General features: G+C 35.5%; 1 protein-coding gene across 5 annotated transcripts; it reads left to right on the top strand.

Annotated features, from left to right (window-relative positions):
* The first annotated feature begins 297 nt into the window (after positions 1-297).
* On the top strand, positions 298-23,235 carry LOC148279257 (uncharacterized). Of its 5 annotated transcripts, XR_015822942.1 has the most exons (13): positions 302-521; positions 607-771; positions 1,119-2,134; positions 2,991-3,200; positions 3,331-3,553; positions 5,113-5,278; positions 5,556-5,738; positions 5,827-5,884; positions 13,214-13,358; positions 16,550-16,671; positions 17,808-18,032; positions 20,106-20,318; positions 22,147-22,445. XR_015822942.1 is itself a non-coding variant. In XM_088230223.1 (12 exons), the coding sequence occupies exons 1-12, from the start codon at positions 442-444 to the stop codon at positions 22,357-22,359; spliced, it is 2,961 nt and encodes a 986-aa protein (XP_088086349.1). In that variant the 5' UTR covers positions 298-441; the 3' UTR covers positions 22,360-23,235. The 5 variants fall into 5 exon arrangements, 3 of the variants coding, with proteins under 3 accessions (XP_088086349.1, XP_088086348.1, XP_088086350.1); XM_088230223.1 differs by lacking the exon at positions 5,827-5,884 and having other exon boundaries at positions 298-521; positions 22,147-23,235; XM_088230222.1 differs by lacking the exon at positions 5,827-5,884 and having other exon boundaries at positions 298-521; positions 5,110-5,278; positions 22,147-23,235.
* Positions 23,236-23,907: the final 672 nt, after the last annotated feature.

Below are 23,907 nucleotides of genomic sequence, written 5' to 3'. Positions count from 1 at the left end.
AATTCAACTCTAAAAGGATGATAAAAAAAAAAAAAAGTTAAAAAGTCAATAACATCAAATAACTAACGAATATTTCCTTAAAATCTAAATTAAGCTAAACAATGCTGTTTCAGTTTTCGAAAAAGACTACTAAAAAAAATTTACCCTCTTTTCCTACGTTTTTATTATGTACCCACCAATATTTAAAAAAATATATATACGTATAAATATCTACCCCGATTCATGAGACATTGAAATTTGTCTATGGTACAAGAACATTTTTTTTTTCTATGACTATTAATTTTTTAGTTTATACATATCTGTAGTCTGTGGTTTATAAAATATCTTGGCGTTTTGCTTGTGTGATCGCCATTATGCTATTTTAGAAATTCTTGTTTTTTTTTTTACATTTTTTGTTACAAGTGAAATAATACTTTTCTTTGCTTATTTATTAGATAAATAATGAGTAATTATGAAGATGATCAAAGTGAAGACGGTGAATTGGCAAGAAGTCCTAACCCGCAGGAGGAAATGGATTTTAGGTTACTACCCTCAACGTTCTTAAACGTATGCTTTGTTTATCTGTTTTCAACTACAAATATGATATTTATGTTTTGTGTTTTGCAGTTTATCCGAAGAAGATATAGATACCAATGATTCCTTAGATATTAGGCCGCCACAAGCTAAAATTATTTCGTCTCGTCCTCCCAAAGACGATAGGAAAAATAGGCACAGCTCTAAAACGGAAAGACACAAAGAACATGCTCATAGGGATAAAAAACACACATATAGGTATGCTTTTTATTATTCTTTAAATAATTGTTTCGCTGCATCCGAAAACTCTGTATAAATCTGTTTCCTATTTTAAAGTAGTGTCAAGTGTGATGGATGATTCATCATTCATCTATATTTCATTGGTGCTCTACTTAAAACTGAGCAAATGAGCGCATCAAACACAGTTTTTTTCTGATTTATAAACTGGTCAGCTTCCATTTTATATTAGGAGAATTGTCTTCTACTGAATTCATGACATTAAAATATTTTTGTCACTTTATCAAGTTTCATTACTAAAACACTTTTTTTTATTGAAAATATTAATTCATTAAAAAAATATTAACGTTTACGTTTGTTTGTTACAGAGAAAGAGATAAACCCGATATTAGAAGTAAAAAGGAAAATGCATTAGTTAGAAATACAGAACGGGACATGACTTACCTCAGTAAAGAACATTCTCGAGAGTACGCGAGAGAGAAAGAAATTTACCGAGAGAAGACTATCTATAGGGACAGGGATCATCTCAGGGAGAAGGATGTTTACAGAGAAAAGGATGTGTACAGAGAGTCAGATCCTTACCGGGAGAAGGACTATAGGGACAAGGAATCTTACAGGGAGAGGGACAAGGACAAGGATGTTTACAGAGAGAGGGATAAGGAAAAGGATGTTTACAGAGAGAGGGATAAGGAAAAGGATGTTTACAGGGAGAAAGACGTCTACAGAGAAAAGGAGCCCCCCAGAGAGCGCGACCGAGAGCGAGAGCGGGAGAGGTACATAGAAGCGGAGCGCAACAAGAGCAGAAAGTCTCGCGAGGAAGTGCGCTCGCGCCACACGTCCTCGGACGAGGCCAACGCCGGGCGGCAGAAGGAGCGAGGGCCGGGGTCGGAAGAGCCCGGGCGGCAGAGAGAACGCGACCGGGGGCTAGCGTCGGATGAACCCGGCACCGGCCGTCAGAAGGAGCGCGAGCGCGGGCTGGGGACGGACGATACGGGACCCGGGCGACAGAGAGAGCGCGAGAGGGGTCCGGGGCCGGACGAGGCCGTTACCGGTCGGCTGAGAGAGCGAGAGAGGGGTCTGGGGTCAGACGATGCCGGCGCCGGTCGGTTGAGAGAGCGGGAGAGAGGTCTGGGGTCGGATGATGCCGGTCGGCAGAGAGAGCGCGGACCGGGGTCAGAAGAGGTCGGAGCCGGGCGGCAGAGGGAGCGTGAGAGGGGGTCGGACGAGGCCAGCGGCGGGCGGCATCGCGAGAGGGGCCCTGGGTCCGGAGACAAGGAACTGGAGGACCTGCGCTCTCGCCTGCTCAGCAAGCGACGCTCAAAGGAACAGCAGGACTCCTACCACCCCGCACATCTCCAGCGGAGAGACAAACTCCTTCACACAGGTATTCTGATCAACACATTGTTAGTCGTAGCCATTCCTATACTCATATCTATACAAATACATTATTTTGTATGAGACTTTTAATGAGATTCACATTAATGTATAAATCAAAATACAAATGCATTGTCAAATTAATGTTCAAAATATTTTCACTGGCACTGTTTTTTCAAAATTGTGTAAGAATAAACTAGTAAAACTGGAGTCCTGTGTATAGTGATAATTTTGTCAATACAGAGTAATTGCTAATAATTTTCTAATGATTTATATATTGATCAATACCGAGAGGTCTCAGCAAAATGTCTGTACGAGGTTTTCCCAGAGCACGAATTATGTCATATCTAAAACCCGTATGACTTTTGCTCTGAGACATCTCTCATTTATCGCACTGAGAGTGTTCAATATTTTGGAAGAGCGTATTAAGTTCTCAAGGACAAAAACTATCTTCAAGAAAGGAGTTAAGGACTGGATTTTCCTTAGTGAGAGGGATTTGAGTAGGAAACTCCTTGATGATTTTCCGAATGTTTGAGTTTACTGTTTACCATATTGATGTGCCATATATATGTTTTTCAAAAAAAATTTTTTTATGTTTCTGATCCTATATTTGTGGTGATCTACTCATGTGCCTGCGTCAACTAATTTCTCGTCCCATCTCAACACAGGACTTTTAGTCCCATGGAGTTGGGACTTATGTCTCAAATGATGTACAATATAATGATGTACAATAAATATTATGATAATTCGTTGCAGTGAGTATTACAAAAACAGCTATCAAAATAAAACCTCAATTTAACTCTTCTGGGTTTTGTTTTCATCTAACTTTAGGACGGGAAGGTGTTAAAAAATAATAATATTTACAGAGCGCGAGATGTCGCGGCGCAAGGAGGAAGGCCGCGCTGCGCTGGAGGAGCGGCGCTCGCGGCGTGCCAAACGGGTCCCGTCCCCCTCGGGAGGGCCCCTGCGCGCCCCCTCGCCGCCCCCGCCGCCCGCAAAGCGCCCACGCCCCTCCGTCTCGCCTCCCGAGGTAGTCACCGTCTCCGACGCTAGCGAGCACGAAGAACAAGAAGAAGGTAACAAACGCATAATCCCCTTTACTTTCCTTTACCGTACAGGAAAACCAGCATAAGATTAATGTACCGATCGTGTGTATTTAATCAAAGATCAATCGATCACAAATATTCTAAATACTCGCACTTCCAGGTGAACATTCCGGAACATCTTCAGAATCCTCTACCTCCGACAGCGAGGGAGACACGGCCTCGGGCGAGGGAGAAGAGAGCGCAGAAGGGGAGGAGAGTGGTGAGGAGGAAGGCGCGGGGGCGGAGGCTCTCGAGGAAGAAGACGAGGGCGAAGCAGCGAGGGACAGCCCCCCCAGTGACCGGCGCTCCCCCGCCTCCATACACTCCGACACTCCGAAGAGAAGGTGAGAACGCACGAACATTGAATTTCGCCGGGTCAGTAATAAAATCACAAATTGTAAAATTCACAGTATAAATATTGTATAATATACACATTTTACACTGGGGATACGTTTCTCATAGTATCTACTGTGTAAAATAGTATTCTAAAATAGACTAATAATGGAAAAGGTTTCTTTGTATTAAAATCATTTCTGGATTAAAAAGTGGTTTTCTATTTATTGTACCTTAATTTTATCAAACAATATAACACGGCATCAAAATACTTAAAATTGTAACGAAGATTATTCACTATCACCCTTCTCTTGCGCATACCTCTCTGCGCTTAAGTAAAAGAGCGATGTAGGGATTTCTAAGATACCTTTCTGCGCCTCAGTAAAATAGCGATGTAGGGAATTCTAAAAACGATAGTATAATTTTATTACTATTACACATTTTTAAATAAACATATAATTTTTTTAGATTTAGTTATTTTACCATGTTATTTTGAAACACTGCAAAAGATGGTTCCGGTGTATGTCTGGTTTTATTAGACAATATCATATTGCACATTTTGGTTGTGTTTAGTCACTTTGAAACTTGTCTACAACTGTTTGAAATGCAGATTGTGTATTGGACTGTGCTTCGATAAACATATATTTTTATTGATGTAAATTATTTAACCAATTATTGGTTCCTTCTAGAATGAAAATGTTTGTGATCTAAGTAATGACAGTGAAATACTGGACGTAAATTGTCATGGATCAGAATTAATCAATTTTAAGTTTTTAGATCGCCAATAATGAAAACATAAAATAGCAAATGTATTTTGTGCTCTTTGAAAAAAGGGGGCTACAACAGCCTTGGCTCGGAGGCCCCATTATAGTATATAGTAAATTACAGCTGTGAAAAATTGCACTTGTTTATTGTGATTTCACCGGGAGTTGAACCCAGAATCCTTCATACGTGAAGAAGCAAGCACAGTGGGGGGTCACCATTACATACATATATGCAAAATAATATTTTTATCTTATTATATTAATTACAAATTGATAAATATTTATTAGAATGGAAATTCACAAGCAAAACCATCAACCGTAGTGCAGATGTATATTTTGTTATTTTCCATTTTCTTCTCGATGAGGAAGTTCAGTACTACGGGTAATTGAATGTAAAAATGTTTTCTTAATGTGGTCAAAATTAGAACGTTTCATTGTACATCTAAGTTTCTTTAAACTTCTTTAAATGGCATCACAAGTTCTTCTAATTCAACCGATGATAGTGTTGCGATAGGTTTCTGGTTTCCGAGAAGCCAATCGACCAGTCGGGACAACTCACCGAAGAGAACTAGTGACGTCGCGCACGGAGTAATGAAAAATATATAAAACTGAATAATACGATACATAAACCACTGAACTTCCTCATTCTGACTTGTGTCTAGAAAACACAACTTTGAAAGTTTATCTGTAGGTATTATGGTACTGAGTAACTTTTCTTATGTTTGTTGATAATATTGTGTATGTATTCTAAACTGATGCTATTGTTAATGTTGTCATGTTACTTACACTGTCTGTCACGTTAGCAGATCGCATTCCCGTTCCCGATCTCGTTCTCACTCTTTCTCCCCTCCCGCGGCCCCAGACAACGGGGAAATGGACACGGAACACAGTCCCGCCCCCCCCGCGCACGCCTCCACGCCCCCCCAGGGCTCGCCGCAGCCACCGCTGCCGCCGTACTACCCGGCACTGCAGGTAAAGAAGACTAGCGCATTTTATAATTTCATTCCACGGCATTTTACACGGCGTGTTACCCATAAAAAGTATAAACGTCTGGTAATTCCTCCCGTATCCAGTTAATCAATCGCCGCTCGATAACTGGGAAAATACACTTTTAGTTTTTTACTATAAGAGAAGATAAGTAATCGTTCGTTACAGCTTGATATAATATGTCTACGTCTTAATTAGATTATTGGAGATTTTCAGTTTTTTTAATGCGCCGTATTTAAACGCATATTTACACGTGTTTCAGGGTTGTCGCTCGGTGGAAGAATTTCAGTGCCTCAATAGGATAGAGGAAGGCACGTACGGAGTCGTTTACAGAGCTCGAGATAAGACCACAGAAGAGATCGTGGCTCTCAAAAGGCTCAAGATGGAAAAAGAAAAAGAGGGATTCCCCATCACGTCCCTGCGAGAGATCAACACCCTTCTCAAGGTAAAGTTGTTCATCCTTCTATTGTGATGTATCATGTGGGGCTCCTACTCGGCCACCTATTAATATCCCTGTATGTTTTATTCTGCAGGCCCGGCACCTCTTATCTCCAAGAGAATTGCGATTGACCTCTGAGCCAATCAGTCAAGGTTGTCCATTCTACTCCTAAGAGCGAGGGGCGGGCCCCCGACTATAATATTTTTTCACTTGTAATCTTTTGTCCCCCCCGAGGCGCCCGCTGAAACACTCTCTCATTTTCTAGGAACTATTTACTCTGTCACTACATCACTACGCCCGGTGGTTTGTGGTAAAACTGTCCCTCACCGTTAACTGGACTCGATTGACTGCGGTTACGTAAAGCCTCGTTTATCTAATATTCAATTTTCCGCTTGTTCTATCCCTTCCGATACCTTTTATCCTTCTATCCTTGTAAATCTTTGTAAATCTTTGCTTTTAATGCAGTCAAATTTTCTTTCTTTTAACATTCTTCTTTTTAGTTTTAAAATCATTAATACACATTTTTAGTGAATAATTTGGCTTCATCTAGATATTGAGTTTTGTTTATTTCCCTCTTCAATATAAAGTAAAATGTTCCCGTAGCAAATGTGGGCTCTACATAACTCGCATTGTCAAACAACGGGTCTGAAAGAATATTTTATGTTTCTACTGAACAATTGGAATTTGAAATAATATTTAGATTTACTTAACCCTTAAGCTAATTAATAATAATAACATTCTGAACTCTTATTGAGCATAATTATATAATGAGATCGAACGATCGATAAATTCAAAAAGTAAGTATGTGTATTCTTGATATTGTAATTGTTTGTGTTTATTATTTTGGTAAAATATGAAAATCTCTATAAATTGGTTAAATAACTATGAAAATGGAAATCAGTTTGTCCATTAGAGTAAATGGTGGAAATAAATGTCGCTCTGCAGGCTTTTCACATATTTTATAAGTTTAAATAATGGCTAAATTCAATTCTTTTAGTTGTGTGTACGAGAAAACTTCATTGTGATTTGCATTTTGCTTTCTTTTATTTTTATGAATTTGATATAATTTTCTAGCTTTATCATTTTTCTTAATTTTATTTTTGGTTCTTTTTGTAAAGTCTAAATTGATACGGAAACTAAGAAGTTCACTTGATCTAGTTGGAGAAAATAAAGGTTTACGCATTTTTGACAGTGTTGATTTTTTATTGTTTTGATCGTATTTCAAATATTGATTTTAATTTAATTACGCCATCAATGAAATGTCATTAAAATTTATTGTGGTAAAAGTAAAGATATTTTTGATTGGATGTCTATTGAAAAATTACCAAAATTTAAAAAAAATGTTTAAAGTGTATCATATTCATGTATTTGACATTTAAATCTAACTGTATACAAAGCCATATAATATCTTGTAGTACTCCACGTTATTGTTTTATAAAAACACTCGTGCAGTGAATTGCGCAACAATAAAGTCAAATTTGCGAATCTACAAAATTATGCCATATAGAAAATTATTGAACTCAAAATTGTATTAGTGACGCAAAGATGAAACTCCCACAAGTTTATATTACAAGTCAGTTGCGCTTATGTGTCATTAATACATGTGATTTATCGAGTTAAGTTTAGTTTTGCTGCGCCTTCAAATGGGATAAGTTTGTTTAATTTTAATATCATTCATACTGAGTGTTTTATTCTGCTGTCCTTGGGAAGAAAGTGATATCTCCAAGATAGTAAGCTCAGAAAAAATGTTTTGCTATTTAGATTTTCCAGAAATAGCGGAAATATTGAATTACATATGAATGTAGTTATGCAGAAAGCAGCCAGTCCACAATTTTGGAAAAATTAGATATTGATGCTGTGCTAGTTCTGCTAAAAACAGCCAGACCGCTTTCATACAAAAAACTATATTAATCATCTTCGAAAAAAGGTGTCGATTACAAAAACGGCATTTCTCAATTTGCAGAAAACACCCACAGCACTAGAAAAATCTCATGGTACTTTAAAAATCATAAAAACTGGTCAAATACATTATAAGATTCTTGATTGTAATAAATAAAAAAACTTATGCATTCATTGTTTATCGTTTGTTAAAGTCTAAAACATTCCACTTGTTGTGTAGATTTTATAATTCACTCTTTCTCACAAAATGGCTATTATCTCAGTTTCATTTTTCTATGGCTGGCTGCTTTCTGTATAACTACGTTCATATATGCAATTAAATATGCACATTAAGTCACTCTTCCCAATGTCAACGGTATTTTAAATTTAGTTTAGAATGTTATCTAAATTTTCAAAAAAGATGATCTTGTTGACCACGCTGCCACCTTAAAAAATAGTGTTCGTTTATATATTTTTTAAATTTTTTAATTAGTGGCGCTAGATAAAATTTGTTCTTAAAAACTGTTTTCATTTCCATTATAAATATTTGTGTAATGTATATTTTTTTGAGAAAAAGAAAAATCTGAAAATTATGTTGAATTTTATACAAACAACGAGATTAAACATTAATACCCTCAAACATTATATATTCGGGTAAATCATTTTGCGATGCAACCTTATGGTATATGAATGGTATAATTATTGTATAGTATCACAATATATTTGTATAGTATCACAATAACATGCTATTGGGTCAATAACTTAAAAACCTGATTGTTTTTAGGAAATTTGAGCGTTTATTTAAGAAAATCTTGTACAATTCTGTTATTCAAAGTTTTGTCCACCGGAAGTTACAACATTTCCCCATCTTTCTGGCAACTTGTGGATGCCATCCCAAAAAAAACCGGTCATCTTTTGAATCAAAGAACGAATCGAGCCAATTTATAGCACATTCTGGAAGTGCATTTTGCATCGACCGAAACAAATTTATTTAATTTATTTATTTATACTTTTACACTGTTTGTATTTTTTTTAATACAGAATAATGTTCCCTCACTGGGGTGTCCCGTGCCGAGGGAAACATTTTACAAAATGGAAGTCGGAAGCTGCCAATTCTGGACTTCCCATCCGCTATTTTCCAAACAGTTTTTAATGAGTTGAGCAACATGTGGTCGAGGAATATCTCGTGTCTGGTCTCACATTCTGGCAACCAGTTGTTGTCGGTACAGCTCTCCAGTAACGGTTTCATCCGGTTTTAGAAGCGTATAATACACAACTCCTTTTTAGTCCCACCAAATGCAGAGCATTATCTTGGCAGTGTGAATATTCTTCTTGGTGTCGATTCGGCTGGTTGGCCGGCTTCACATATGATTTGTTGTGCTTCTGGTTGTAATGAATTCGTTTTTCGTCGCCAGTTCATTCCACGATTTCTTCTTATGACGCTCGAGCAGCATTTCAGACATGCAAAATTGCTTTTCCACGTCCCTCAGCTTCAACTCGTATGGCACCCAACTTCCTTGCTTTTGGATGAATCCCAATGCTTTTAGGCGCTTGGAAATGGCTGCTTGAGTCACGCCCGATGATTCTGACAGCTCTTCTTGTGTTTGACACGAGTCTTGATCGACTAACGCTTCCAATTATTCATCTTCAAACTTTTTCGGCTGACCAGGTCGCTCTTTGTCTTTGATATCAAAATCGCCACTTTTAAAGTGTTGAAACCATTCGAAACACGTTGATTTCGGAAGAGCATGTTTGCCATACTATTCCATGAGCAAATGATGACTTTCGGCTGCAGTTTTCTTTGCAAAAAAGTGACTCAGCAAAACCTCCCGGAAATGCTGTTTTTTTGCCAATTTTCAAAATTTTCTATGATTGAAAAAAATATGATGACAAGCAAAACACTGTTCAGTGATTTTGACAGCTTATGAATAGAGCTTTAAAATGACATGTATGTCGATGATTTGCTACAGCGCATACACAAGTGCTGACATTTAGTGTCAAATTCCGGTTTTACGTTATAGACCTAATATTTACACAGTAAAGAACATTTCTTTCAATTTTACAAAAATAGTATCTGTTTTATTTTTATGTTTTTTGAAAAAAGGAATATTTGCGTTCTTATGATTTACCCAAATATTTCATTTTGAGGGCCATTTTCAACGAGTTGTAAATAACTCGCTGTTTCAATTTTTTAAATACCTCGTTTGTATGAAAAAATATGTCAAAATTTGCATACACATTTAATTTTATAACGGAAATGGATATATTATGTATATACAACACTCATTTTACATGAATTAATAAGTTATACATGTCACAAAACACCTCTTGATAAAACTCTAAAAGTGTCTGTTGAGATTCAACCACCTATGTCCTGTCTGGTAACAATATCAGTAGTAGTGTGCCTATATTTGTTGTGCACGCATTTTTTTTGGGATTTATTGGTAAAATTTTACTTTTCTTTAATTTGATTGAGAAATTACAGCAATAGTCTTACATTTTCATCGCCGTCCAGATGCTGGTACAGTTTTTCTGTGTTGTCGATGGATACTGCGCTGCAGTCCTGGCTGCTGGAAATGCTGGCAAACAGTGTGAATGACACGGCACAATAGTCTGTTTGTAAAGATTGAGATCGTAAAAAAATATGTTTGAATCGAATAGAATCTACGAGATTAATAGTCAATTTTTGATACTGTTACCGGAGGACATCGGACTCCAAATGTATTTATTTTGTGGATAGAATTTATATATTTGCAGCAATTTTAGATGTGTCGAACATAGAAAATAATGAGATTTCAGCAATGTACGATACACATACATACATATGCGAGTTCTGGAATGCATCGAGAGATTGAGAGTCATTGGGCTTGGGACATCTGTATTGTAAAAGTGTTTTAATGTTTCTGCGCAAGAATACACCGTCATGTAAGTAAACAAATACCGACAGATGCGAGGTAAGCTCGGGTCATACAACAAACCTTCACTCAATGCACAATTACTCATTTTGATAATACAAACTCATGGCGAGATATTCTAATTATTTGCTTTGCATAGGTTCAAAGATTGTAATTGTTTGGTTTGGTATTTTTCACGAACATGTGCGTGCATTTTGCATATTTTTTTTACAGTAAAATTATGTACAGTATACATATAAATTAACTGTATTTTAAAAAAATAAATTTTGTCATTTTAGTGGTTGAAAAAAACTGAGCCACAATATCATAGTTTATGAAAAAAATCTTTTAAGATGATTAATTCATGAAAAATACATCTAGTACTGACATTTTTTTAGTTAGGATAATTAAATTTTCAGGAACTCTTCGTTACCGAATAAACTACAAATTTTGAAAGGAAATGTTACGAACAAGTTTGTTACAAAGAAGTTATTAGGTATTTTTTACTCTGGGTCTTTTCACCACCACGAGGATAATTTATTTTAACACAATTACAATTTGTATGTAAATTGGTACATGATTCATTGACCACCATATTTTTTGTGCCAATCATGACATTAGTAAGCTTATTTATATAAATTTATATTAGGGGAAAAAAAAATCGATTTCATTTTTAATAAAATCAACTGTAGATTTATTGTTTGTTAGTATATAATTTTAACGCTTGGAAATATGTAGTTATAAATAATATTGTTACATTTTAAAATATTATCTTATATCCCGTAAGAGGTAATAGTGATGGAAAAGGGATCATTTGTTCTGTAATTAATAGTTCGGTAGAATTTTGTACTTAATATTTTTACATTAAAAAAGTTTAAATGTGTGAAATTTTTAATATTTATTTTCTTTTACAGGCAACACCCTAGATTTAACCATTCTTCAATTCAAAAGGATAACTATATAAATTGAAAGTACACAAAGTTCATTGAGAAGGAGGAAAATGAAATAAAACAATAAAATTAAATATGAAATACAATACATACAACAATGTATAATCGGATCATCGGATGCTGTGAAAATGAACAATAGAATCTAGGCTGTTGTCTGTTTGCAAAAATAATATTAAAAACTTTTTTTATTTAAGTTTTTAAACATACTTTAAAATTCTAGTTGCAGACATCTTTTATCAGAAGAAATTGTGCAGTTTTAACAAATCACCGGTCAAATAATTTCTTTGAATTCCATATATTTCTTGGATTTTATTTTTCAGTGTTGTTCCTATATTTTATGTATACAATTGACTTTTTTTTCAGATTTGTTTCGAGTGTTGAATGAAACAGTTATTCCGAAAAATTGACCACGAAAATGAAGCGGAAGGATGCCAAAGTGGAGTTTAATTTATTTACGCTATCGTAACTATCCCATATAATAATTGTGCAACCATTTTGTGTTTATTTCAAATTCCAATTCTCGATTCAGTAGGATTAAGTATTTTTCAGAGCTAATCTGAATTTTGGGGACAGTTATGTAAAAATGTTTTTTTTTGTTCTATATATCTTGTTAAAAGTTCTTGTTATTTGCTAGGCAATCCTATTCCTCGTCATATTTTAATTAAAAAATACTAATAATAATGATAAAAAAACATCTTGCATAACCTGTGTCCAATTTCTCAGTGTATTTGTGACAAGTGTAATATAAAATACATTAAATTAACATGTTAAGAGTAGAGGATTTTTTTGTTTGGAGTTTGATTATAATGAGAAAGTTTAGTGTCTTCAATTTTTTTTTTTAAGTTCCAACTTTTTTAACAATTTTTTTTTCTAAAGATAATTTTTGGTGGAAGTTCATTGTAATTCATTGTAGAAATAAAAGGCGAATGATACTTAAGTCCACATATTTGGAATAACAAGTAACCAGTTTTATCACTTTTGTGACATCTTCGAGATTGGTATGTTTATTATAAAATTTATGTAGAACCCGTAAGGATAATATTTCAAAATTATATTCAGAAAATTCAATTTTATATAAGGCTGTAAAAAAAAATTGATATGGAAAAAAAACTTTATCAAAATTCAAATCGAAGGTTAAGAAATATGTGTTAAACAACTTATAAATGAAATATATGTACAGTGTTATTATTGGAGCACACATGAGAGTGTTTATGTGTGCTTTATTTCAAGATTCAATATAAAAAATAAAGTAAATAGTAATTGAATTGAATTAATTTTGTCTGAAAGGCCTTTCTTACAAAGTATTGCTGGGTGAGAATACAAGAGTTGAAATAATGTTACTTAAATAATTAGTTGTTATACATTAAAGTTTATACCAAATTTGTGGATTTAAGTATCCCCCATCTTTTATTTCTATAATAAATTAGCCTAAAATAAAAGTATTGTTCCTTAGAAGTCGTTCACTATATTCCATTTAATGTACTGTAATCAAATTTGAATAACAAACATTAAGAATTTTAAATTTCTTAATTTTGATAATTTTACGTTAAATTAATCGATTATGATTGACAAAAAGGACAATTTGTTTTTTCAATGTGTAAATTTCAGTCTGTAATTGAATGTTCGCGTTCAGTTCCAAAATACATTTTTCTAATCGGATTTCGGGTGGCACTAAACTTTCTGTTTGAATGTTTGAAATGGCAGTGATTATATTTTGGAGGGCAGTGTGTGATGCGCGTGTGGCACGTGTGTGTTGCAGGGTCAGCATCCCAACATCGTGACCGTGCGTGAGATCGTGGTGGGCTCCAACATGGACAAGATCTTCATTGTCATGGACTACGTGGAACACGATCTCAAGGGGCTCATGGAGACCATGCGTGCGAGGAAACAAGTTTTCCTTCCTGGTAATTACTATTTATGATATGCATTTTATGCTTTCCTAACTTGTCTTCCACTGTTTATCTTGGTTATTTTAACAATTTATAACTCATTTTTGAACCCCTTTCATCCTACAGGGTCAATTTTATTTATCAGCTTCAACATTTTCATATATTTGAAGAATTACAAAGTATGTAATGTTTAATGATTCAGTAAAACCCCTGTATTAGGTTTTTCAAGGGAGCAGCAAAAAAAAAGTGTTAAACTGAGGAAAATGCTAATGTGAGGAAATGAAAAACTGCAGAAAAATTGTAAAAACGGTCATAATTAAGGATTATTAATATTTGAGGGCATTGGAAGTAAAGATAGCAAACTTCCGTTTTGGTGTTTTCGAGAAAAATAACAAAAACTGCTACACCAATGCCAAAGAGAGTCTATATGTTAGAAATGTTATTTTCATTGAACTTAAACTTTAAGATACTAATAAATTAGCTTTAATAGAAACACAAATTAATTTATTTTTTCTTAATATTTGTATGGCGCGGCCACTTTGAAAATTTAAATCTAAAGCCTGTCATTGGTCGAATAAAATGGCTGATGGATATTGCTATGTTTGCTTAACACTATCTTCAAACCATCAGAAGTATGATTTCAAACTACATTTGCAACTCGACTCATGATTTTTATAAAAATAAAGTTGATAAACTACAGAATGACATCATAACAATTTTTTTTGGAGGTTGATGTCTTTGCTTCCAATGCCCTCATTTACCTATGATTTCATTTATAAAAAAAAAGTTATTTTTCAATCAATGCTACAATGTGTTTTTTTTTATTGAATTAAAAAAAACGTGTCAGCCGCATGTCACAATTGAGTAAAATATCAAAATTAGGCACTTAAACAAAATGGTCAATTACACTGAACCTTCTTTGAATTTAGTTTGAGACAATAATTTACACATTTTTTTATTTACCTTGATTTTATCCACCATTTTGGGCAAACGCGGCGGCGCGTTGCTCGGTGTCTTTTGACAGATCAAAAAAGTTTTGAAATTTTTTAAACGTAAAACCGGAGTTATGAAAAACGCAAAAAACGTTAATTGGGGGGATATTTGAATGAGAATGTATGGAGAAAATGGGACCTAAACATTTCGGCCTAAAAAGTAGGAAAACATTATATTGAGGAATGTATAAACGAAGTTTTACTGTATTTTATATTTATATACTTTGTAATCTCATTCAATGAGGAAGTTTATTGGTTTTTATTTTGCCAAAATTCATTTCGGTGAGTTTTTCTAACATTTCAAAGTAGAACCCCGTACCCGCTAAATGTTAAAACACGCTAAAGGTCATAAAACATGGCTACCCCGGAAACCGGAAATCTACCGCACAACATAACATTATTATTGATTGATTGGTTATAACAGCCGATCAAAACATATCAAAGTAGTCAATTTTTATTATTAATTTTTTCATACGACCTTATTAAACTTTGTAGTACAATTAAATGCTGTCATTTTTACCGCATGTAAGAAAACATTTTTTGCGTACAATTTCCTGTAGCAATACGATAAAAACTACAGTTTTTTCACCAGGTAATTAACCACGCATTTACTCCGCATTAAAAGAGTTGAATGTTAAAAATGTATCCTTTGTATATGAATATGATGTTATTGATTTTTATTAAAGGTAATATTTTAAGCATAAATAAGACATGCTACAATACGAAATATATTATTATTATTATCTTTATAGATACGCCACAATTTGTGTACCATTGCAGTAATTAGCTGTTGATAAAGAGTAATGAAAATAATTTTTCTGACAGGTTTTTAAATCAAGTTCAGGCATAATTATTGAATTCAATGGTGAACCTTTAACACTGGTACAATGAAGTGGGAGTGTGAGAATCGAATGTATGCGAGTCAATGAATGTTTCCACATGAGATAAGTTAAATTATTTAAATTTTCAAAGATGAGTTAAATAATAAAAAATTGACTTATCAAGTTTCTCACGCCCCCCTTTCAAAGTGCATCCACCAGCTAACTCGATCATCTAGAATAATACTCCATAAAAATAAGAAATGTAGAATACTCAGTAAGATCTATTAGATACTAGATAAATTATTATATTTTTTTGCATCACAACTGAACCGCTCTTGCGGCCGTAGAAAAACCATTTATCTTGTGTATTTTGCATTGAAATACACGAGATAAATGGTTTTTCTACATCCCAAGAGCGTTTGGGAAACCAGCCCAGGAGGCCCAATCAAAGTGGTGAATTACTTCACAGAACACCCAGGCAGGAGAAAAATTACATTTAATTTTTGTGTTCTCACCGGTAATTGAACCCTGAACCTTCCGTGTGTGACTCGAGCGTCTTGATCACTACACCACGGAGGCCACCAGTTGAATTGTGGTTGTTGAAGATGCTACGAGGTTTGACTCTATTTATCATTATATTATTGGGACATAGTCCTGTCTTCGTGATGAAATAAATCATACAATCTATCGATGTAACAAATTTCACTCGATCCATTTATTTGTAGACTTTCCTTTGAAAGTGTGAAGCTTTCAATAAGAAAGTTCAGCTCTACGGGAAATTGCATATAAAAAAAAGTTTTCTTACGCACGGTAAAAATTTGAGCTTTCAATTGTACGGCAAAGTTTTTTGAAAATGTACGAAAAAATAATACAAATGAACTAATTAGTATGACATCACTAGTTTATATGAATCAACCAGAGTTGTGAAAGATTTCCGGTTTGCGAGTAAGTCCACGGATCAATCGGCAGAACTGACTGAGAAGAAGCGGAAGAGAACTTGAGACGTCACACGTCTGAGACGTAGTTTCAGAAGTACAAAACTTTAAAAAATCATGGCGCTGATAATACGATACATAAGAATTAATTTTTTTTTTTGGGTTAGTTTAATAGGTCTATTAACAAATAATATTAAAAAAACCACTGAACTTCCTCATTATGGATGCCCAACATAACTAATCATCGCTTAGTAGTTAAATGTTCTAAAATTCGGAGATCAACAAGATAATGAGTTATCGCGTCAGATCTAAACTAGCTTTGTGATGTAAACACTATTACACTTACAATTTCGGTCCGATGTTGATCACATGGATTCCTCTCCCTCGCACAATTGAAAATGCCATCGACTTCACGTTTGTAACGATATTGATTACAGTATCAAACTATGATGTTTCAGGTGAGGTGAAGTGCTTGATGCAGCAGTTACTTCGTGCCGTGGATCACCTCCACGACAACTGGATATTACACCGAGATCTGAAAACCAGCAATCTTCTGCTCTCACATAAGGGAATCCTGAAGGTTTGTTCACCAATTTCACTTATACCAGAATTCGCAATCAATTTGTCCAGGGCAAAATAAATATAACACAAATTAAATATCAGCAAGATAGACATAATCTTAACAGATTTTTTTTTTTTTTTTGCTTGTTGACGCAGGGAGCTCCTATACTAGTTGAAGGTGACAAGAAAAATTACATTATGCTTCGATGTGTATTTATTACATTCTGAATAATATTTTGCACCACAACAGGCCAGGAGGCCTAATTACAGTGGTGAATTACATCACAGAGCACCCAGGCTTGAGAAAAATCACATTTGAATTTTTTGTGTTCTCACCGGGAATCGAACCCGGAACCTTCCGTGCGTGAGTCAAGCGTCTTGACCACTACACCACGGAGGCCGCCTAATGAATCGGTAATGGAGTGCCAGAGTTACCAACTGATTTAACTGACTGAACTTCTTAGGGGTGCTACCGCTTATATAGTAATTATTTATAGTGCTTTCTAAATGTTATTAAATGCTTGTATATAGCCACTTACCGATTTTTCTATGGCAACAGGTTTCGAGATATACCTGTCTCTCAGGACACCAATTAAATCAACGTGCAAAACTCTCTATACACCTTCAACCATTTCTCCCACAACATAAAATATTTTCATAACCTAATCAGTGCATGTAAGGGTTGCTTATTGAAATGCATGTCGTGTTGGTTTTATATTTATTTGTAACAACTATGTTGAAGGTGTATAGTGGGTTTTGCATGTTGGTTTAATTGGTGTCCCGATGAAGAGACGGGTACGTCTCAAAACCAGTAGACAAATATTCAATAACATTTAGTAAAATGTTTGACCATAAAATTAATGCTTTAAATATTAATAACATAGCGTTTTCTTTACTTCCTAAAGAGGAATCGAGGCCCTTTTCTATCTCTTCGCCCTGAATGTCAGCAATTTGATATCCGCCCTGGGTAATCAGTAATTTATTGTTTTGATAATTTATTGTTTACATACAGGAAATTTATGATTCACATTCCGCATTGTCCTAAAGATGATAGTAGGTCAAGTGACAGTGGGGCATTGGTTTCCGGGTGAGTCCTACGGTATAAGTTATATGAAGGAAGCTCTTTCTTCAGCTAGTTACATTGTTGTCCCGCAGGTGGGAGACTTTGGTCTGGCGCGGGAATACGGCTCCCCGCTGAAGAGCTACACCCCCGTGGTGGTGACGCTGTGGTACCGCGCCCCCGAGTTACTGCTGGGCGCGCGCACGTACTCCACACCCATCGACATGTGGTCCGTGGGCTGCATCTTCTCCGAGTTCATCACCATGCAGGCCCTGTTCCCCGGCAAGAGTGAGGTTGACCAGCTCAACAGAATATTCAAGGTTTGCAGCCATAAACTTTATTAGACATCTCTTAATTAAAATATAAGAGTGACATATGAACATTGTCAATGTTCAGTCCTCGTTCAGCAACAAAAATAGACTTTTTATTTCATATATTGCATTCAAATTATTTTTATTATTTTAAAAGATTTTACATAGTATGCATTAACAATTTCCTGTATGGAACTAAACCATTGATATAATATACTGTTTGATAATATATTTTCCATAATTTATAAAAATAGGAAAACCTCATTTTTATGTTCCTCATTTTTTACACTAAAATGTTCAGGTCCCATTTTTTCCATACTTCTTCTTCTCTTCTTCTTTATCCTTCTGTCCCCCACTGCTGAATATCGGCCTTTTCCACATCCTTCCATTTTTCTCGGTCGGTTGCTACTTGCAGCCAATTTTTACCCCCTATAGCAGCAATGTCGTTGGACCATCTTTTTTGAGGTCTTCCGACGCCTTGCTGCTCCCAAGGTCTCCATCTTAAAATTTTAGAGGTCCATCTTGTGGGGTCTTGTCTCGCAACATGTCCTGCCCACTGCCACCTTAGTCTTGCTACGCGATCCATGATATCCGTTATTCTGGTTCTGTTCTTAATTTCTTAATTTCCTATTCTGTCTCTTAGGTTTATACCGAGCGTGGATCTTTCCATGGTTCGCTGTGTGCATTTGAGGTTTTTTACATTCCTTTTTGTGAGGGCCACGGTCTCCAATGCATTTCCATACATTATCATTTAAATATTCCCACCAATTTTTTCACATTTTTCGTCACCACGATTTTGCATTGAAATTTTTTGAAAACTCCACCGCTGTGTTAAAAAACATCAAGACGCGCGCCGCCGCGTGACCCCTAAAACGGAAAATGAAAGCAAGGTAAATAAAGAAGAGTAAATTACTGTCATAAACTAAATTTAAAGTTAATAAAATTTCTTAACATTTACAGGAAAAATCATAGTACAGTAAAAACCCCTTTTTACGTTTTTCAGGGAGCAAGAAAAAAAAGTGTAAAACCGAGGAAAACGCTAATGTGAGGAAATGAAAAATGTATGGAAAAAATAGGAATTCCGTTAAAATAAAATTGATTTGCTATACTATAGTGTACACACAGAAAACTTGGGAAAACGGTGATAAGTGGAAATTGTCAATATTTTTAAAACTTATTTTGAATGATTTCTAAAAATATTTTTATATTTTTTAAACAATGTTATGTAATCTGTTTTTTATTTGATTTAAAAACCGCATGTAAAATTATTTTATGTGTAAATAAAAAAAAACTAAAATAGAATTTTGAATTTGCATAATATAACATAAAATCATTTTTCCCCTAAATGTTGGGAAATTTTATTTATACCATATCACTTTTTTATATGGCATCACTAAAAACAACTGTCACATAGATCGCCGAAAAATCGTTTGCACTTTCATGACAACTTTAAATATTTCTATTGTTACGTTTTAAACATCGCAATTTAATGATATTAAAACTTTATTGTTTCTAAACGTTTGTCAACTGCGCATCATGATTTGTACAAAAGTCAATAAGACGTTTTTGTTCAAATGAAAACTAAGACTAACCCTATGGAAGACACTTAAACAAAAAAGTCAATTACACTGCACCTGCTTTGAATTTAGGTTAAGACAATAATTTATCCTTTATTAGTTGTTTAGTTGTTTTTATTCTTTACTCGCACGGCACACGCGGTGGCGCGTGGGCCGCGGCGTCATTATTACGACATAATTTTGGATTTTTTGACACATCAAATGAATTCCGGAAATTTTTAAGCATAAAACCTGGGTGAGGAAAAAATTTTAAAAACGTTATTTGGGGGGAATATTTGTATGAGAATGTATGAAGAAAAATGGGTCCTGAACATTTCGGTGTAAAAAGTGGGATAACATAAAATCTAGGAACGTAAAAACGAGGTTTTACTGTATGTATTTTCACAGGCAAAGGTCCTTCCCAGTTGTGTCACTATAAGTTTTGTCTCTGTACTCAATAAATGAACTTATGTTAAAAAAACGGTATCAAGTGTCTGGCTGTTAACGTTTATTGCGCCTGTTGCAGGACATGGGCACCCCCAACGAGACCAGCTGGCCGGGTTGGAGCCAGCTCTCGGGCTCGCGAGCGCAGTGGGCGGAGCAGGCGGGCGCCGGGCTGCGCTCGCGCGTGGGTGCCGCGCTACCCGAGCCAGGGCTGCAGCTGTTGCAGGGACTGCTGGCCATGGAGCCCTCTTCGCGCCTGCAGGCCTCCAAGGCCCTGCAACACCAGTTCTTCAAGGTCCGTCTCCATTATATATTATTATATACGAGGTATATCTGGAAAGTAAGGGCCGTTTGTATTTCTCGGCATCCACCTTAGATTAGCGATGAACTGGTTTGTCGAACATGGACGCCCACTTTGTTGATAGTCGCACGTTATCGAAACCCCCATCGGACTGTCTTACCCATCTTCCTTACCATTGCATCATTGTCTCGTGTTCTCTGTACGCTTGACTGATCCGCTGATGAATGTGGACTAATGTTTTCCCAATAAGGAAACGAACTACAGTCCTTAACTCACAAGCGGCAAGATTTTAAATTTTATTTGGCATTTTGAACCAGTGCAACAAAGCATAACTCATAATTGTGTCGACTCCTTTTCAATAGGTCTGGGTAAGTACCACGCATGCGCGAAACTGCGATGGCAAAGAATACAAATGAAACTTATTTTCGGGATATATCTCATCGATGAATTGGTTCAGCCTGATGAATCTCACCCGCATGATAAAGGTTTCAGCTCTTTCACTTCAGAAAAGTCAACAGATGGAAGAGTTGAGGAAATGTGGATGTTCAAACATAAGCAGAATGGTGAATGCTACAGTGTGTAAAGTGGCCACTTAAACTGGCCAATGACAGGTCATAAGCCATGTAAATGCCTAGACTTCTATATTATCTTTTCAAAAATGTTTTCCTTTTCTGTTGCAAAAAATTCACAACAACAACATACCATTACGCCGTTTCCCCGTAGGGTAGGCACTCTGTCTTTGCATACAGACGTCGCTTCCTCTACATTCATACATCTTCTCATGCACGCACGCCGATTATTCTTACTCTTGACATGTCCATCTTCAAGTATTTGATGGACTTGATCATGCCATGTCTTTCTCAGTCTTCCTCGTTTTCTGCATCCATCAACATTCACATCGTAGATCCTTTTTGCCGTTCTTTCGCTGTCCATTCGCTCTACATGTCCAAACCAACGCAGCACCCCTTTCTTGATTCTGTCAATAATGCAAGTCTCAGCCTTACACAGTTCACTGATCTCGACATTTGTGCACCTATCATACATCGTTTTACTTGCATTTCGCATTTCGACAGCATTTAACCTACTTTCATCATTATTTTTCCAATTCCATACTTCGCTCCCATACCCCTTGAGTTGGCACTAGAACTCCATTGTGAACTGCTAGTTTTGCCTCCTGCAATAATCATTTGTTTACCATAGTAGATTTCAGTGCACCGTTCACCCTGTTCCCGGCACTCGCCCTCCTTTCAATATCTTTCTCAGTCTTTCCATCCCTAGTAAACATACTTCCCAGATTCACAAATTCTCCTACCTGATTCAGAATATCTCCGTTCACACTGATCTCACATTTAGTTATAATTTCATTCCTTTCAAAAACCATCACTTTCGATTTAACAACATTCATAAGCAAATTGCTTTTCTTGCATACATCGTAGACTTTCGTTACCAAGAATTGCAGGTCTTCTTTGCTGCTAGCTAGAAGCACGGCATCAGCATACAGAAGACAGTTAACAGTCGAACCACTAATTTTTGCTCCTATTCTTAAATCTCATTAAAAATAAATTAATACTAAAATTGTGAAAGAATAAAAAAATATTGTATTCTAAAGTTTAAATATTTTTCTCTGAAGGATTTATTTATAAAATGTAACAGTGTATAATCAATTTATACGATACATATTTCATATCTTACCTTCAGTGACGATTTTCATCTTTAATTATTTTCGTACAGTTTATCTAACAACTGTTAATAATATGACAAGTGCCAGTCCAAATTACGAGCGAGTGTTGCGCAGAAAGTGAAATAAAAATATGTTTTCCAGGATCAGCCGCAAGCCATCGATCCCGCCATGTTTCCCACGTGGCCCGCCAAGTCGGAGGGCGGGCGCAAGCAGCACAGCCCGCGGCCCCCTGCCGGCGGCGAGCTGTACAACAAGCTGGCCGCGGGGGACGAGGCCGTCGGCTTCCACATGGCCAGCTCCTTACCCCCCGCGCCCTTCCTGCCGCCGCCCACCTCCTTCTCCCTCAAGTTCTAGAGCTCCGCCCCGCCCCGCCCGGCTCCGTCTCGCTCTGTACTATCTACGCTTGATAACATTCGACAAATTTACTGTTAAAAAAAAAATATTTTACGTGGTTTGATTGTACAACTCTTGAATGAAAATTTGCTTGATACTTACATATACTTCTTTATATCAATTCGTGGGCTCAATGCTATTATAACTAGGTAACTTCAAAATCAGCAATTTCAAATTAACCACAAAAAAACACATTTTTGTATCTTCTCCATTCAAGGAGTGTTTTCGGTGATTTTGAAGTTACCAATTTATGGTATTAAGCCCGGGAATTAGTTTATACATTTTATTTTTTAAAAACTCTTGTTTGATTATTGGATACGCATCATTGTAAATTGTGATTCCATCACAGAATTTCACTATAAATATATTACTGTGTAAAATATTCTAATTTTAAATAAATATAGAACATAATATTCAGATTTTACTCAATTATTGTTTAAAAAATTATGTTGTCGAGTACTCCAATGCCATGAAATGTTTGGGACGCGGCGATTAGATTTAAAGATTGAGGAATATTTCAAACAAAAAGGTTTGAAAATCAATTGTTTAATCTTCGCGCTATATAATTTGTAAAATGGAAGATTGTACAGATGTTAGAATAATTACAGTAAAACCCCTTTTTTATGTTTTTCAAGGGAGCAACAAGTAAAGTGTAAAACGGAGGAAAACGCATAAAAACGTCAAGTTTAAGTCATTTCAAATATATACTGAAATTCGCAAAAATAAAAATTTGAATTTGCATAAAATACAATGGGTTTTTCTCTAAATGTGGGGAAACTTTATTTATATGGTAACACTTTTTTTTCAATATGACATCACTCTGTAAAAAAAAGAAAATTGCTGGAATTTCTACCTTCAACTGTCATTTAGATCGTGTGAAAATGGTTTCATACTTTTTTTTTTTTTTTATAGAAAAAAAGAAATATTTGCGTTCTTATGATTTACCCAAATATTTAATTTTGAGGGCCATTTTCAACGAGTTTTAAATAACTCACTATTAGAAAATGGGAATCGAGTTGAGGTAGAGTGGGATTCGAACCACGGACCTTTGGTCCGTGAGTCCGAGACACTAGCCACAGGACCACAACCCGATTCACTTTGATGACAACTTTTTAAACCGTCATCTTTTCACATCATGTTTGTAACTTTTATAATATTATTATTTCTATTGATACATCTTTGAAATTTCTGCATTATAATTTATTGATATAAAAACTTTATTCTTCCTAAACGTGTCAAATGCATGTGGCAATTTGTAACATGTCGATATGGCGTTTTTGATAAAATTAAAACTAATCTTGAAGGAAGACACTTAAACAAAATGACCAATTACACTGCACTAGTTCTGTTTTTATATTGACATAATTTTGGCTCTTGACGCATCAAATGAATTTTGTTTTTTTTTTTAAATGTAAAAATGGGATGGCGAAAAATGTAAATGTTAATTGGGTGGAATATTTATATGAGAATGTACGAAGAAAAATGCGTCCTGAATATTTCGGTGCAAAA

Source organism: Micrasema longulum, unplaced genomic scaffold, assembly GCF_059751315.1.
Source record: "Micrasema longulum isolate JH-2025_06_02 unplaced genomic scaffold, ASM5975131v1 h1tg000740l, whole genome shotgun sequence".
Taxonomy (NCBI): domain Eukaryota; kingdom Metazoa; phylum Arthropoda; class Insecta; order Trichoptera; family Brachycentridae; genus Micrasema; species Micrasema longulum.
Note: the sequence above shows the minus strand (reverse complement) of the source record. Positions and strands in the feature narration are given on the sequence as shown.